Source organism: Oncorhynchus clarkii, chromosome 15 (assembly GCF_045791955.1).
Source record: "Oncorhynchus clarkii lewisi isolate Uvic-CL-2024 chromosome 15, UVic_Ocla_1.0, whole genome shotgun sequence".
Lineage (NCBI taxonomy): Eukaryota > Metazoa > Chordata > Actinopteri > Salmoniformes > Salmonidae > Oncorhynchus > Oncorhynchus clarkii.
In genome coordinates, this window is record NC_092161.1 from 17,632,245 (window position 1) to 17,645,099 (window position 12,855).

A 12,855-nucleotide genomic window follows, 5' to 3' on the forward strand; every position below is an offset into this window, starting at 1 on the left:
CTCGCCCGACCCGGGCTCAAACCAGGGACCCTTTGCACACAGAGGGAACAACTACTTCAGGTCTCAGAGCGAGCGACGTCACCGATTGAAACGCTATTAGCGCGCACCACTGCTAACTAGCTAGCCATTTAAAATCGCTAATAATGCAAACCATGAAAATAGTGTATTTCCCAGACTGGGTAATACATTGTAATTACCTTAAGCAACTTGAATAGGCTAAAGAAATGCAGACTGAGTGTGCCATCCTCATGAGCAAAACAGGAGGCATTCCAACCGTGGCGGTTGTTTGTGTTAAACCACCCTCATCTAATGATTTATCATATTAGATTTAATTAGAGAGACTAAATCTTGTGTTTAGAGTGGCTTTATTGACACACTGTTTTAAAAACTCACTATGGCACACAGCAGTTACTGAGGAAATCTGATTATTCCATGAAAACTGGCAGATAGAAAGTGTTTTCTTGGCGTTCATACATTTGTCTGTCTGTAACCAGAGCCTGTGAGTAATAAATAGAGCAAAATAGAACACTTAGTCTTGGAAACAAATCTACATGACAGAGCCTGGCATTCATTCAGAGGTGCTAAAACATAGAAAAACATGCAGAAGTATTCATTTCACATGAACTCTCATGTACTTTCAAAATGGCTATTAATTGGCACACAACGCAGTGCAGTTTGAAACAGAGATTGTTTGTTCTGTTTCTTATGTCCAGTTAGAACACAGTACGCTCTCTGTTACAACCCCAGAATGCGGTCATTAGCATTAGACTTTGGCTTTGAGGGCTGAAAAAGTTAAGTACACTTAGTTTAATGTGTCCCTGAACAGTATTGCATGACTCGGGCTGCATTTAGACAAGCAGTCCAATTCTGGTATTTTTTCCACTAATTGGTATTTTGGCCAATCACATCAGGTCTTTTTCAGAGCTGATCTGATTGGTCTATAGACAAATGAGTGAAAAAAATATCAGAATTGGACTGACTATCTAAACACAGCCTAAAGGGAGAACAGAAACCAACAGAAAACGTGCATAGCTAAATGTGCAGTGCAATCATCAATCCTTTGAGTGACACACACTTAATTTGTCCTATCTCACTCTTAACGCACACATCCCTCATTGTCTTTCTCAGTGGCAGTTCTGACACTTTGGGTGACATTTTTGGTTGTTGATGTTACAGCGGCAGCCTCCGCTGGTGTCTCCCGGACCCTGGGAGGAAACAGAAGCACATTAGATATTTTATTGTCACACCGGATAGGTGCAGTGAAATGTGTTGTTTTACAGGGTCAGCCATAGTAGAACGCCACCCATGGAGCAAATTTGGGTTAAGTGCCTAGCTCAAGGGCACATCGACAGATTTTTCACCTTGTCGGTGTGGGTATTCGAACCAGCGACCTTTCAGTTACTGGCCCAACCCTCTAACTGCTAGGCTACATGCTACGTTGGACAGGTAGCAGACAGATGTGAAATGTCTGCATTACAGGTGACCGGAGAAGCACAACCCTGCTAAACTGAATTTGACAGAGAGACAGAAGGGGCGGGCTCTTACCCCGGGCCCCCAGCGAGGTCCCCTGGTGACCCAGCAGATCTCACTGTGACAGACAGTGCAACGCAGCCAATCACAGCCCTCCTTTTTCTGCACGATGATGCCGCACTGTGGGCAGTGCATGGCCTCCCCGGAGAGGACCAGGGTCTGAGAGAGACACGGGTATTACATGTTAATATAACAGTTATCTGTTAATATATCAGCAAAGTCTTACTAACCTGAAAACTAACAATCCTTCCCCTAAAATCTCATTGTCCTCAATGCTTTGCTGAAATCGATCTACAGGTATAAATTGTGTGTGTAAAAGTGTCTGTGTGTCACCTTGAGCAGATCTCTGGTTCTGCGGGCTGCCGAGTCGTTCTCAGCACGGGTCGTAAGGTCATCCTGGTACTGCTTACAGTCCATCCCTTCATGAATCGCCTGAGAGACAGACAGAGTAGAGAAAGAGGTTTGTTCAAATCCATGGTGTATGCAATCATTGGTGAATGTAAAGGTGACGTGTGTGTACCTTGCAGAGCAGGCAGTTGTGCTTGTTGCAGACTGGGCAGTGGAACACGTTGACGGTGTCCTCGTACACACACCACCCGGCACAGTCTGGGCTGGCACAGTGGTAACTGCCCTCACAACGAGACTCTGCCACAGACAAGCCTCTCTGCAGCCAGCGCTCGTACTCCTCTTCCGACACCAACTGGTAGGCAGGAAGGAATGAAAGAGCAGAGGGGAGAGAGATGATTAGATGACTGATGTATCGTGGGTTTTCTGGTTTGCATTAGCCAGACATTAGGCAGTGTGTTATACAGTATGTCTCTAATATCCAATGGGCCATCGTGCAGCTACTATTAAATACATTAGAAAGAAGCCAGTGATGTCACCACTCACGGCTCTGATCTCTCTCCCCTGCAGGGTGCAGTCACAGGCGTACGTGTCATCACGGTACGGACAGGCCACCTCCGGGTCCTCACACATCAGGACTACTGAGCGCAGGCAATCTCTGTGAACACAACACACTGGCTCCATCTCTGCATAAGCATCTCATCTCACCCACGCCCTTCTTGCACAGTGCGAAATCCCCCCCCCCCCCCCCAATTATTGTAGAAAGAAAGAATCGCGCGAGGGGTATAAGCAATATGATGTTATAGCTGCACTTAGCTGCTCTCTGGGAGGCTAAGTGGAGTTTCCACCACATTGCTAACACCGCTCCAATGCTTTCAGATCACCTAGTGTCTAGGGGGAGGGTCACTAGGTGGAGGGCCAAGAGAATTGTCTGAGTGGTACCTGCAGAAACAGTGGAGACACTCTCTGAGCAGGACTCCCTCCCCAGGCTGCAGGTCCAGGTAACAGATCCTACAGTCCACAGCATCTGGGTTGGGCACCAGGTCCTTTCCATCCAACATCACCAGCCGGGCAAAGTTCTCCCTCCGCTCTGCTTCCCTCGCCTGGGGTGGTGGGGATCCACAATATATAACAACACACACGTTGAACACGCAGGTTATACACACACATCGTTCAAACACACAGACAGAAGTTCATTTAGTTTTCTTGCTTTATTACAGTTAAATACACATTTTCAATTGCAACAACATGGATGTTTTTTTGTTCTACATTCAGTCAAAAGGCCTTCATTATTTATTAAATTGTGCATTTTGAAAGTTAACACATTAAAAACAAACAGCCATTGAAGTTGTCCACTTGATGACCCTGACTGTAACAAACAGGCACAGACTGTGCAACACATCAGTTCTTTGTCTTCTCTGAAATAGTAAGTTTCAACTGGTTGGCACACACTAAGCAAACTAGGCCTACATGGATTTGCAGTATAATTACATAATTCATTACAAACATGCAAAGTTACATTTACATTTTAGTAATTTAGCAGACGCTCTTATCCAGAGCAATTTACAGTATCAATTATAATTAAGTGCCTTGCTCAGGGGCACATCGGCAGATTTTTTCACCTAGTCGGCTCGGGATTTGAACCAGCGACCTTTCGGTTATGCTCTTAAAAGCTAGGCTACCTGCTGTCCTATATACAAAGCCTTTGACATACAAGAGCCATGATTCTTTAATTTGCTTAAAAGTCATACAAACACACTTCTGTGCAGATAAACATTCACCACATTAACAAAAGTATGTGGACACCTGCTCGTCAAACATCTCATTACAAAATCATGGGCATTAATATGAAGTTGGTACCCCCCTTTGCTGCTATAACAGCCTCCTCTCTTCTGGGAAGGGTTTCCACTAGATGTTGGAACATTGCTGCGGGGACTTGCTTCCATTCAGCCACAAGAGCATTAGTGAAGTCGGGCACTGATGTTAAGCGATTAGGCCTGGCTGGCAGTCGGCGTTTCAATTCATCCCAATGGTGTTCAATGGGGTTAAGGTCAGGGATTTGTGCAGGCCAGTCAAGTTCTTCCACACCGATCTCTACAAACCATCTCTGTATGGACCTTGCTTAGTGCACATGGGCATTGTTATGGTGAAACAGGAAAGGGCCTTTCCCAAACTGTTGCCACAAAGTTGGAAGCACAGAATTGTCTATAATGTAATTGTATGCTGTAGCGTTAAGATTTCCCTTCACTGGAACTAAGGGGCCTCAACCAAACCATGAAAAACAGCCGAGACCATTAATCTTCCTACAACAAACTTTAGTTGGCACTATGCCAGCTTTACACCCCTCCAGCTGACGCTTGGCCTTGCGCATGGTAATCTTAGGCTTGTGCTCAGCCACGGAAACCCATTTCATGAAGCTCCCGATGAAATTTTTTTTTGTGCTGACGTTCCAGAGGCAGTTTGGAACTTGGTAGTGCTAGTGAGTGTTGCAATCAAGGATAGACCATTTTTATGCGTTAAGCACTTCCCCACTAGGCGGCCCCGTTCTGTGAGCTGTGTGGCCTACCACTTCATGGCTGAGCCGTTGTCGCTCCTAGACATTTCCACTTCACAATAACAGCACTTACAGTTGACCAGGGCAGCTCAAGCAGGGCAGAAATTTTACAACCTGACTTGTTGGAAAGGTGGCATCCTATGACGGTGCCACGTTGAAAGTCACTGAGCTTTTCAGTAAGGCCATTCTAATGCCAATATTTGTCAATGGAGATTGCATGGCTGTGTGCTTGATTTTATACACCTGTCAGCAACGGGTGTGGTCGAAATAGCCAAATCCATTAATTTGAAGGGGTGTCCATATACTTTTTTATATATAGTGTATTTGTATCAAACAATGTCAGAGGGTAGGTAGCCACAATGCTATGTAATGTACAGTCACTGAGATTCTGTCACAACATGAATGAGTATTGCTCAGTAGCGTGAGTGTATGGGTTGAAGAGAATGTTTACAGTGGCAAAATCTAGAAAGTGTGTGTGTGTGCGCGTCTGTCAGTCAGTGTCTTTCTGCGATGTTACGGAGTGTGTGTGTGCCTGTAGTCCTGGGCCAAGTTTTCCAGTAGTGAGTCATTTTGAGCACCCGCGCCCCTCAGCGCCTCTCTTCTCCCTTTCTCCTTCAAAAAACAAAGAGACAGAAGAGAAGAGAGTCAGCCTTAGAGCCCATCCTACCATCCCTGGTCGTCTCAACTCCTGCTACTCCTACGGAGCCTACCTTTCCCTAATAAACCTTTCCCTAAAAAACCTTTTCCCTAATAAACTATGCACTGTAATTAACTGTAAACTGTGTGCATGTGCAAGACTCTATGTGTGTGTGTGTCTAGGTTTCTACATGTCCTGTTGACACTGTCTGACAGCTTGCATTTCCTGCTGTATGCACCATTTGAATGTGTTTAGGTGCACGAGTGTCTGAGTTTGTGTATGTGTTCATGAGCATAAAACATCCTACCTGCTGGTACTGTCGGACAGCTTCTTTCTCCTGCTGTATGCGGTGAAGCTCCAGAGGGTCTGGTTTGTAGCTCCCAGGAACAGTATAGCTCTCTGGACGGTCTGTACTGCAGATCTCACAGCCAGGCCGTGTGGGCTTGTTTATGTACGTGCAAGAGGGGCAGGCCCAACCCTGAGACACACAGCGAGACTGTCTTTACAGGTGTGTTGCTGGAAACCTACTGTATGTCAACTTACTGTATCTAGGTATGCATGCATACCTAGATGAAATCCATGTAGCAGAGTGAAATAGTTAGTCAATTAATACCAAGGGGTACTGTACAGAGCTTGTGTGTACCTGTGGCCCTGATTTCTTAGGGGTAAGTGCTTCGGTGAGTTGCGGCATCTCCAGGTTGATGAGGTCTTTGATTTCACTGATTTTCAGCCTCTCTGCCCCGGCTCCATTTGGCCCCGCTCCATTTGAACCTATCGGAACAAAGCTCGGTCAGGAGGAAGCCAACACAATGGGTCCTTCTGTCAATGGTGTGTATGTGCGTGCATTTGTGTGAGTGTTTAACAGTGTCACCCATGCTGCTGTGGCTCAGTCTGGGGGGCAGGGTGCTGTAACCCCTCCAGTCCTGGGATGTGGGGCCGTTGCTTGGGGTCTCAAGAGGAGGGGTAGCGGGGGTGAGGAGGGCTCTTTCCTGGTCCTGCTGGAGCAGCTGCCGTGTGAGACGGGCGTGGCGGGCAGAGAGGAGGTACAGGAAGGCCGTGTCTCCATCCCTACGCACCCCGTAGGACGCGAGAGAGCGCTGGTCTGCACACAGACATTGGCCAATCACCCAGCGCTGCACCCGCGGATGGAAGCCATACTCCAGGAATACCTAGAGGACAGAAAAGGTACAAAAACTAAAAACACAGGTAGAAAGTAGGTTTACATTATGTTGAAACTATTGTAGAGCTAGATACTGTTAAGAGTTCTGAATTCAAACTTTTAAAAATGTAATTCTTATTTAAGCTGTTCAGACTGACCTGCTGCTTGAGTATTGCGATGGTCGCGTGGGGGGGGACTTTCACTGTGACACAACAGGAAGACGAAGAATCTTCGACCACTACAGCCAAGCTTTCACAGAAAGATACAATCGTCATGAACTACTAAAATATGCATTTCCTGTCATCGCACCAGTTCACACAATATTCTGACTTCTTCAATAACTTCCTGTTCTATTACCCAGTAGCTCGTTTGTTCTTAACTCTCTCACCTAAGATCTGTGTCTCCGTAGCTCCTCTCAGAGGGCTGGATCTTCAGCTCTGCCTGCTGACGAGCCAGGGTGGCAGCGTAGATGGAGGCCGCCTGGATGTCACCAGCCTCGATGGCCCTGGTCAGCTCAGCACACATTTCCTCTACAGATGAATGGACACAAGGTTGAAACACAGAGTCCGGGACAGTGAGCAATTGAAAAAGAGTAGAAACTTGCCAATACACTACTGTACACACACACACCCACTGAGGGCTACCTGTGCGTGGTAGGGAAGCGGAACTGGGTGTCTCCAAGGCCTCCAGAGGAAGTTGTCGGTCATCAGTGGGAGGGCTGTCGGACACTGAGGGGTCAGGAGAAGAGAAGACAGGGGACTCAGGTTATTAGAGCACAGAAAAGATGTGAGGAGAAGACAGTGAAACATCTGATCAAAGAGAACAGAGGCAGGAAGAAAGTAGACTAACCCCTGTGTGCCTCTCTGAGTGACGATATCACCACGGTGGCCCACTCCTGAGCCTCCTGCTCGCAGCGGAAGTTGAAGCTGATGCGGTCGTGAGGGGGCATGAACAAACTCAGCTCGTGGCATTTTGGCGATTTCACCTCATAGTGCACCGACCTCAGGTCAAACTCTGCAATGGACTGGAAGACACGGAGGGGAGAGAGTGAAGTGATTCTCATTTTATCACACTGAAATTAGCTGCCTACCACTGTTTGTTCCATGGTAGTATGTTGACTTTAGGTATTGCACTGATGTTATGTTGGAATTACCTTTGAGCTCTGTTTTTGGGAGAGAATGATTGGACAGCACTGCAGCCTATAGACCTAGTCAGTGGGAATGCTTTGGAAAGTATTCAGACCCCTTCAATTTTCCAAATTTCTAAAATGGATTAAATAAATACAAATCTTCAATCTACACACAATATCCAATAATGACAACGAGTAAACAGGTTTAAAAAAAAAAAATATTCAGACCCTTTGCTATAAGACACAAAATTGAGCTAAGGTGCATCCTGTTTCCATTGATCATTCTTGTTATGTTTCTACAACTTAATTGGAGTCCCCCTGTGGCAAATTCAATTGATTGGACATGATTTGGCAAAGGCACACACCTGTCTATATAAGGTCCCACAGTTGACAGTGCATGTCAGAGCAATAACCAAGCCATGAGGTCAAAGGAATTGTCCATTGTGCTCCGAGACAGGATTGTGTCAAGGCACAGATCTGGGTAAGGGTACCAAAACATTTCTGCAGCATTGAAGTTCCCCAAGAACACAGTGGCCTCCATCATTCTTAAATGGAACAAGTTTGGAACCACCAAGACTCTTCCTAGAGCTGGCTGCCCGGCCAAACTGAACAATCGGGGGAGAAGGGGCTTGGTCAGGGAGGTGACCAAGAACCCAATGGTCACTCTGACAGAGCTCTTTCAGAGTTGCTCTATGGAGATGGGAGACCCTTCCAAAAGGATAACCATCTCTGCAGCACTCCACCAATCAGGCCTTTATGGTAGAGTTGCCAGACGGAAGCCACTCCTCAGTAAAAGGCACATGACAGCCAGCTTGGAGTTTGCTAAAAGGTCTGATGAAACCAAGATTGAACTCTTTGGCCTGAATGCCAAGAGTCACGTCTGGAGGAAACCTGGCACCATCCCTACGATAAAGCATGGTGGTGGCAGCATCATGCTGTGGGGATGTTTTTCAGCGGCAGGGACTGGGAGACTAGTCAGGATCGAGGCAAAGATGAACAGTGCAAAGTACAGAGAGATCCTTGATGAAAACCTGCTCCAGAGCGCTCACGACCTCAGACTGGGGCGATGGTTCACCTTCCAACAGGTCAAGCACACAGCCAAGACAACGCAGGAGTGGCTTCAGGACAAGTCTCTGAATGTCCTTGAGTGGCCCAGCCAGAGTCCGGACTTGAACCCGATCGAACATCCCTGAAAATAGCTGTGCAGCAACACTCCCCATCCAACCTGACAGAGCTTGAGAGGATCTGCAGAGAAGAATGAGAGAAACTCCCCAAATACAGGTGTGCCAAGGTTGTAGCATCATACAAGAATACTCAAGGCTGTAATCACTGCCAAAAGTGTTTCAACAAAGTACTGAGTAAAGGGTCAGAAATACTTATGTAAATGTGATCATTTTTTAAATGTAAAAATATATATAAATTAGCAACATTTTCTAAAAACTCATTTGTGCTGTGTCATTATGTGGTGGTGTATAGATTGATGAGGAAAAAACGATTTAATCAATTTTAGAATAAGGCTGTAACCTAACAAAAAGACAAAGGATCTGAATACTTTCCAAATGCACTGTATAACTACACTACCGGTCAAGTTTTAGAGAAACCTACTCATTCAAGGGTCTTTATTTTTTTACTATTTTCTACATTGTAGAATAATAGTGAAAACATAAACTATGAAATAACACATTTGGAGTGACCAAAAAAATAAAGCATTAAAGAAATAAAAATATTTTATTTAAGATTCTTCAAAATAGCCACCCTTTGCCCTTGACAGCTTTGCACACTCTTGGCATTCTCTCAACCAGCTTCACCTGGAATGCTTTTCCAACCGTCTTGAAGGAGTTCCCACATGCTGAGCACTTTTCCTTCACTCTGTGGTCCGACTCATCCCAAACCATCTCAATTCGGTTGAGTTCAGGCGATTGTGTTGGCCAGGTCATCTAATGCAGCACTCCATCACTCTCCTCCTTTCTAAAATAGCCCTTATACAACCTGGGCGTGTGTTTTGGGTCATTGTCCTGTTGGAAAAACAAATTATTGTCCCAATAAGCTCAAACTAGATGGGATGGCGTATCACTGCAGAATGCTGTGGTAGCCATGCTGGTTAAGTGCACCTTGAATAAAATGTAAAAAACATATGCAGAGAGCATCCACACCGCGTCTCACAATGACAGCAGATGGAACCAAAAACCTCCAATTTGGACAAATTTCCACCCGTCTAATGTCCTTTGCTAGTGTTTCTTGGCCCAAACAAGTATCTTATTATTATTGGTGTCCTTTAGTAGTGGTTTCTCTGCAGCAATTTGACCATGAAGGCCTGATTCACACAACCTCCTCTGAACAGTTGATGTTGAGTTATGTCTGTTACTTGAACTCTGGCATTTATTTGGGCTGCAATTTCTGAGGCTGGTAACGCTAATGAGTTCATCCTCTGCAGCACCTCTGGTTCTTCCTTTCCTGTGGCGGTCCTCATGAGAGCCAGCTTCATCATAGCGCTTGATGGTTTTTGCGACTGCACTTGAAGAAACGTTCAAAGTTCTTGAAATGTTCTGTATTGACTGACCTTCATGTCTTAAAGTAATGATGGACTGTCTTTTCTCTTTGCTTATTTGAGCTGTTCTTGCCATAATATGAACTTGGTCTTTTACCAAATAGGGCTATCTTCTGTATACCACCCCTACCTTGTCACAACACAACTGATTGGCTCAAATGCATTAAGGAAAGAAATTCCAGAAATTAACTTTAAACAAGGCACACCTGTTAATTGGAATACATTCCAGGTGACTACCTCATGAAGCTGGTTGAGATAATGCCAAGAGTGTGCAAAGCTGTCATCAAGGCAAAGGGTGGCTATTTGAAGAATCTCAAATATTAAATATATTGTGATTTGTTTAACACTTTTTTAGTTACTACATGATTACATGTGTTATTTCATAGTTTTGATGTCTTTACTATTATTCTACAATGTAGACAATAGTAAAAATAAAAAAAAACCCTTGAATGAGTAGGTGTTCTAAAACTTTTGACCGGTAGTTTATACTGGACAAAAATACTAAGTGTTGGTTTCATGAGCTGAAATAAAAGATCCCAGAAATGTTCTATATGCACAAAAGCGTATTTCTCTCAAATATTGTGCACAAATTTGTTTACATCCCTGTTAGTGAGCATTTTGTCCTTTGCCAAGATAATCCATCCACCTGACAGCTGTGGCATATCAAGAAGCTGATTAAACAGCATGATTGTTACACAGATGCACCTTGTGCTGGGGGACAATAAAAGGCCACTCTAAAATGTGCAGTTTTGTCACACAATACAATGCCACAGATTTGAGGGCATGTGCATTCGACATGCTGACTGTAGGCATGTCCACTAGAGCTGTTGCCAGATAATTTAATGTCAATTTCCCTACCATAAGCCGCCTCCAACATCATTTTAGAGAATTTGGTAGTACGTCCAACCGGCAGTATAACCGCAGACCACGTGTAACCACGGCAGCCCAGGACCTCCACATCCGGCTTCTTCACCAGCGGGATCGTCTGAGCCACCTGGGCAGCTGATGAAACTTTGGGTTTACACAACTGAAGAATTTCTGCACAAACTGTTTGAGACCGTCTCAGGGAAGTTCATCTGCATGCTCGTCATCCTCACCAGTCTTGACCTGACTGCAGTTCGGTGTAGTAACCAACTTCAGTGGGAAAATGCTCACCTTTGATGGGTACTGGCACGCTGGAGATGTGTGCTCTTCACAGATGAATCCAGGTTTCAACTGTACCGGGCAGATGGCAGACAGCGTGTATGGTTTTGTGTGGGCGAGCGGTTTGCTGATGTCAACATTGAACAGAGTGCCCCATAGTGGGGTTATGATATGGGCAGGCATAAGTTAAGAACAAAGTAAACAATAGCATTTTATCGATGGTAATTTGAATGAGATACTGTGATGAGATCCTGAGGCCCATTATTGTGCCCTTCATTCTCCACGATCACTTCATGTTTCAGCATGATAATGCACAATCCTGTTGCAAGGATCTGTACACAATTCCTGGAAGCTGAAAATGGCCTGCATACTCACCAGACATGTCACCCATTGAGCATGTTTGGGATGCTCTGGATCAACGTGTACAACAGGGTGTTCCATTTCCCGCCAATATCCAGCAACTTTGCACAGCCATTGAAGAGGAGTGGGACAACATTCCACAGGCCAGAATCAACAGCCTGATCAACTCTATGCTAAGGAGATGTGTCACGCTGCATAAGGCAAATGGTGGTCACAAGATACTGTCTGGTTTTCTGATCCAAGCCCCTAGCTTTAAAAAAAAAAATAAGATGTGACCAACAGATGCATATCTGTATTCTCAGTCATGTGAAATCGGTAGATTAGGGCTTCATTCATTTCTTTCAATTCCTTATATGAACTGTAACTCAGTCAAATCTCTTGCGTTTATATTTTTGTTCCCTGTTCCCTCCCTTTTGTTTAACTATAAATTGTTTCAAATAACTATGTGGCAGTTCAATGCATGGCAGCCAAATGTAAGCATGAGACCAGCGATAATATCAGTGTTGTTTTAAAACCCTCTGTACACACGTCTGTCTGTCTGCCTGCCTGCCTGCCTGCCTTGGTAACGCTGGTAATAATAAAACATCACGTGACATGTAACTTTGCTCCATCGCGTTTTAGCTGACAATTTCAAAAACTATTTTTAATGAACACCATTTTGTAATTAGTCAAAGGAAATACACATTATTTGTCAACATGGCTGTCAAATGACATTAATTGAAATCCGCCTTTAACCTTTCTCTCTCTTACCACACTCCGACCCGTTGTTCCGCTGGTGTCCCGTAGCGTGAGACGGAATTCCCCGGACTTCCCGGGGTCCATACTGAGCTGTAGACGGAGTGACTCATCACCTGCCCCAGGAAGACACAGCGGCCGAATACCAGAATGGCAAACTGATACCCGTACCGACATCAAGACAGTATGGCAGCCAGTTTGTGAGGCCCCATAGCCAGGGATTGATGAGGACGGGTCCGGCGGTGGAGTGTGAGTAGTCCACCCGCCTGAGCTCAGCGACATTCCACCAACAGCCTCATGCAGTGTTTGGAGACGTCAAGACACCGTTCCCGGTGTGTTTAACACCACGCCAATATTGTCAGCAACGATTGCTATTAGTATTCCCATAAAATGTGCCGTTTCATCGTAGTCCCTCCATTTACCAAGCTCACAACAACGGAACCGATGAACGACCAGCTAGCTACCAGGAAGTGCGCACTCTGTGTCACTGTTTGTTTGGCTGGCTCTCTCGTGCTGCCAGTGCTAATCATTTGCGCCCCCACACGTTGTACCCATGTACTGCACAACATGGCTTTTCTGCAGGTCCAAAAACGTTTAATTTCCTCAATTTCTCAAAATCAGGTTCACAAATATACAGTATATGTGATGTACTCCTATACTAAATTGTATACATATTTTTTAAACTTGGACCTGCAAATTGTAGTGGAGACAATTG

General features: G+C 45.1%; 1 protein-coding gene across 1 annotated transcript; it reads right to left on the reverse strand.

The window, feature by feature from the left end:
- Positions 1–348: 348 nt before the first annotated feature.
- Positions 349–12,672, reverse strand: LOC139366993 (sharpin and rbck1 related). The gene is made up of 14 exons (XM_071104831.1): positions 12,156–12,672; positions 7,075–7,249; positions 6,870–6,953; positions 6,614–6,755; positions 6,384–6,474; positions 5,938–6,235; positions 5,710–5,837; positions 5,374–5,544; positions 2,818–2,978; positions 2,422–2,533; positions 2,051–2,230; positions 1,864–1,962; positions 1,546–1,689; positions 349–1,205 (listed from the first exon to the last, which is right to left on the reverse strand). The coding sequence occupies exons 1-14, from the start codon at positions 12,420–12,422 to the stop codon at positions 1,125–1,127; spliced, it is 2,133 nt and encodes a 710-aa protein (XP_070960932.1). The 5' UTR covers positions 12,423–12,672; the 3' UTR covers positions 349–1,124.
- Between the last annotated feature and the right edge of the window lie 183 nt (positions 12,673–12,855).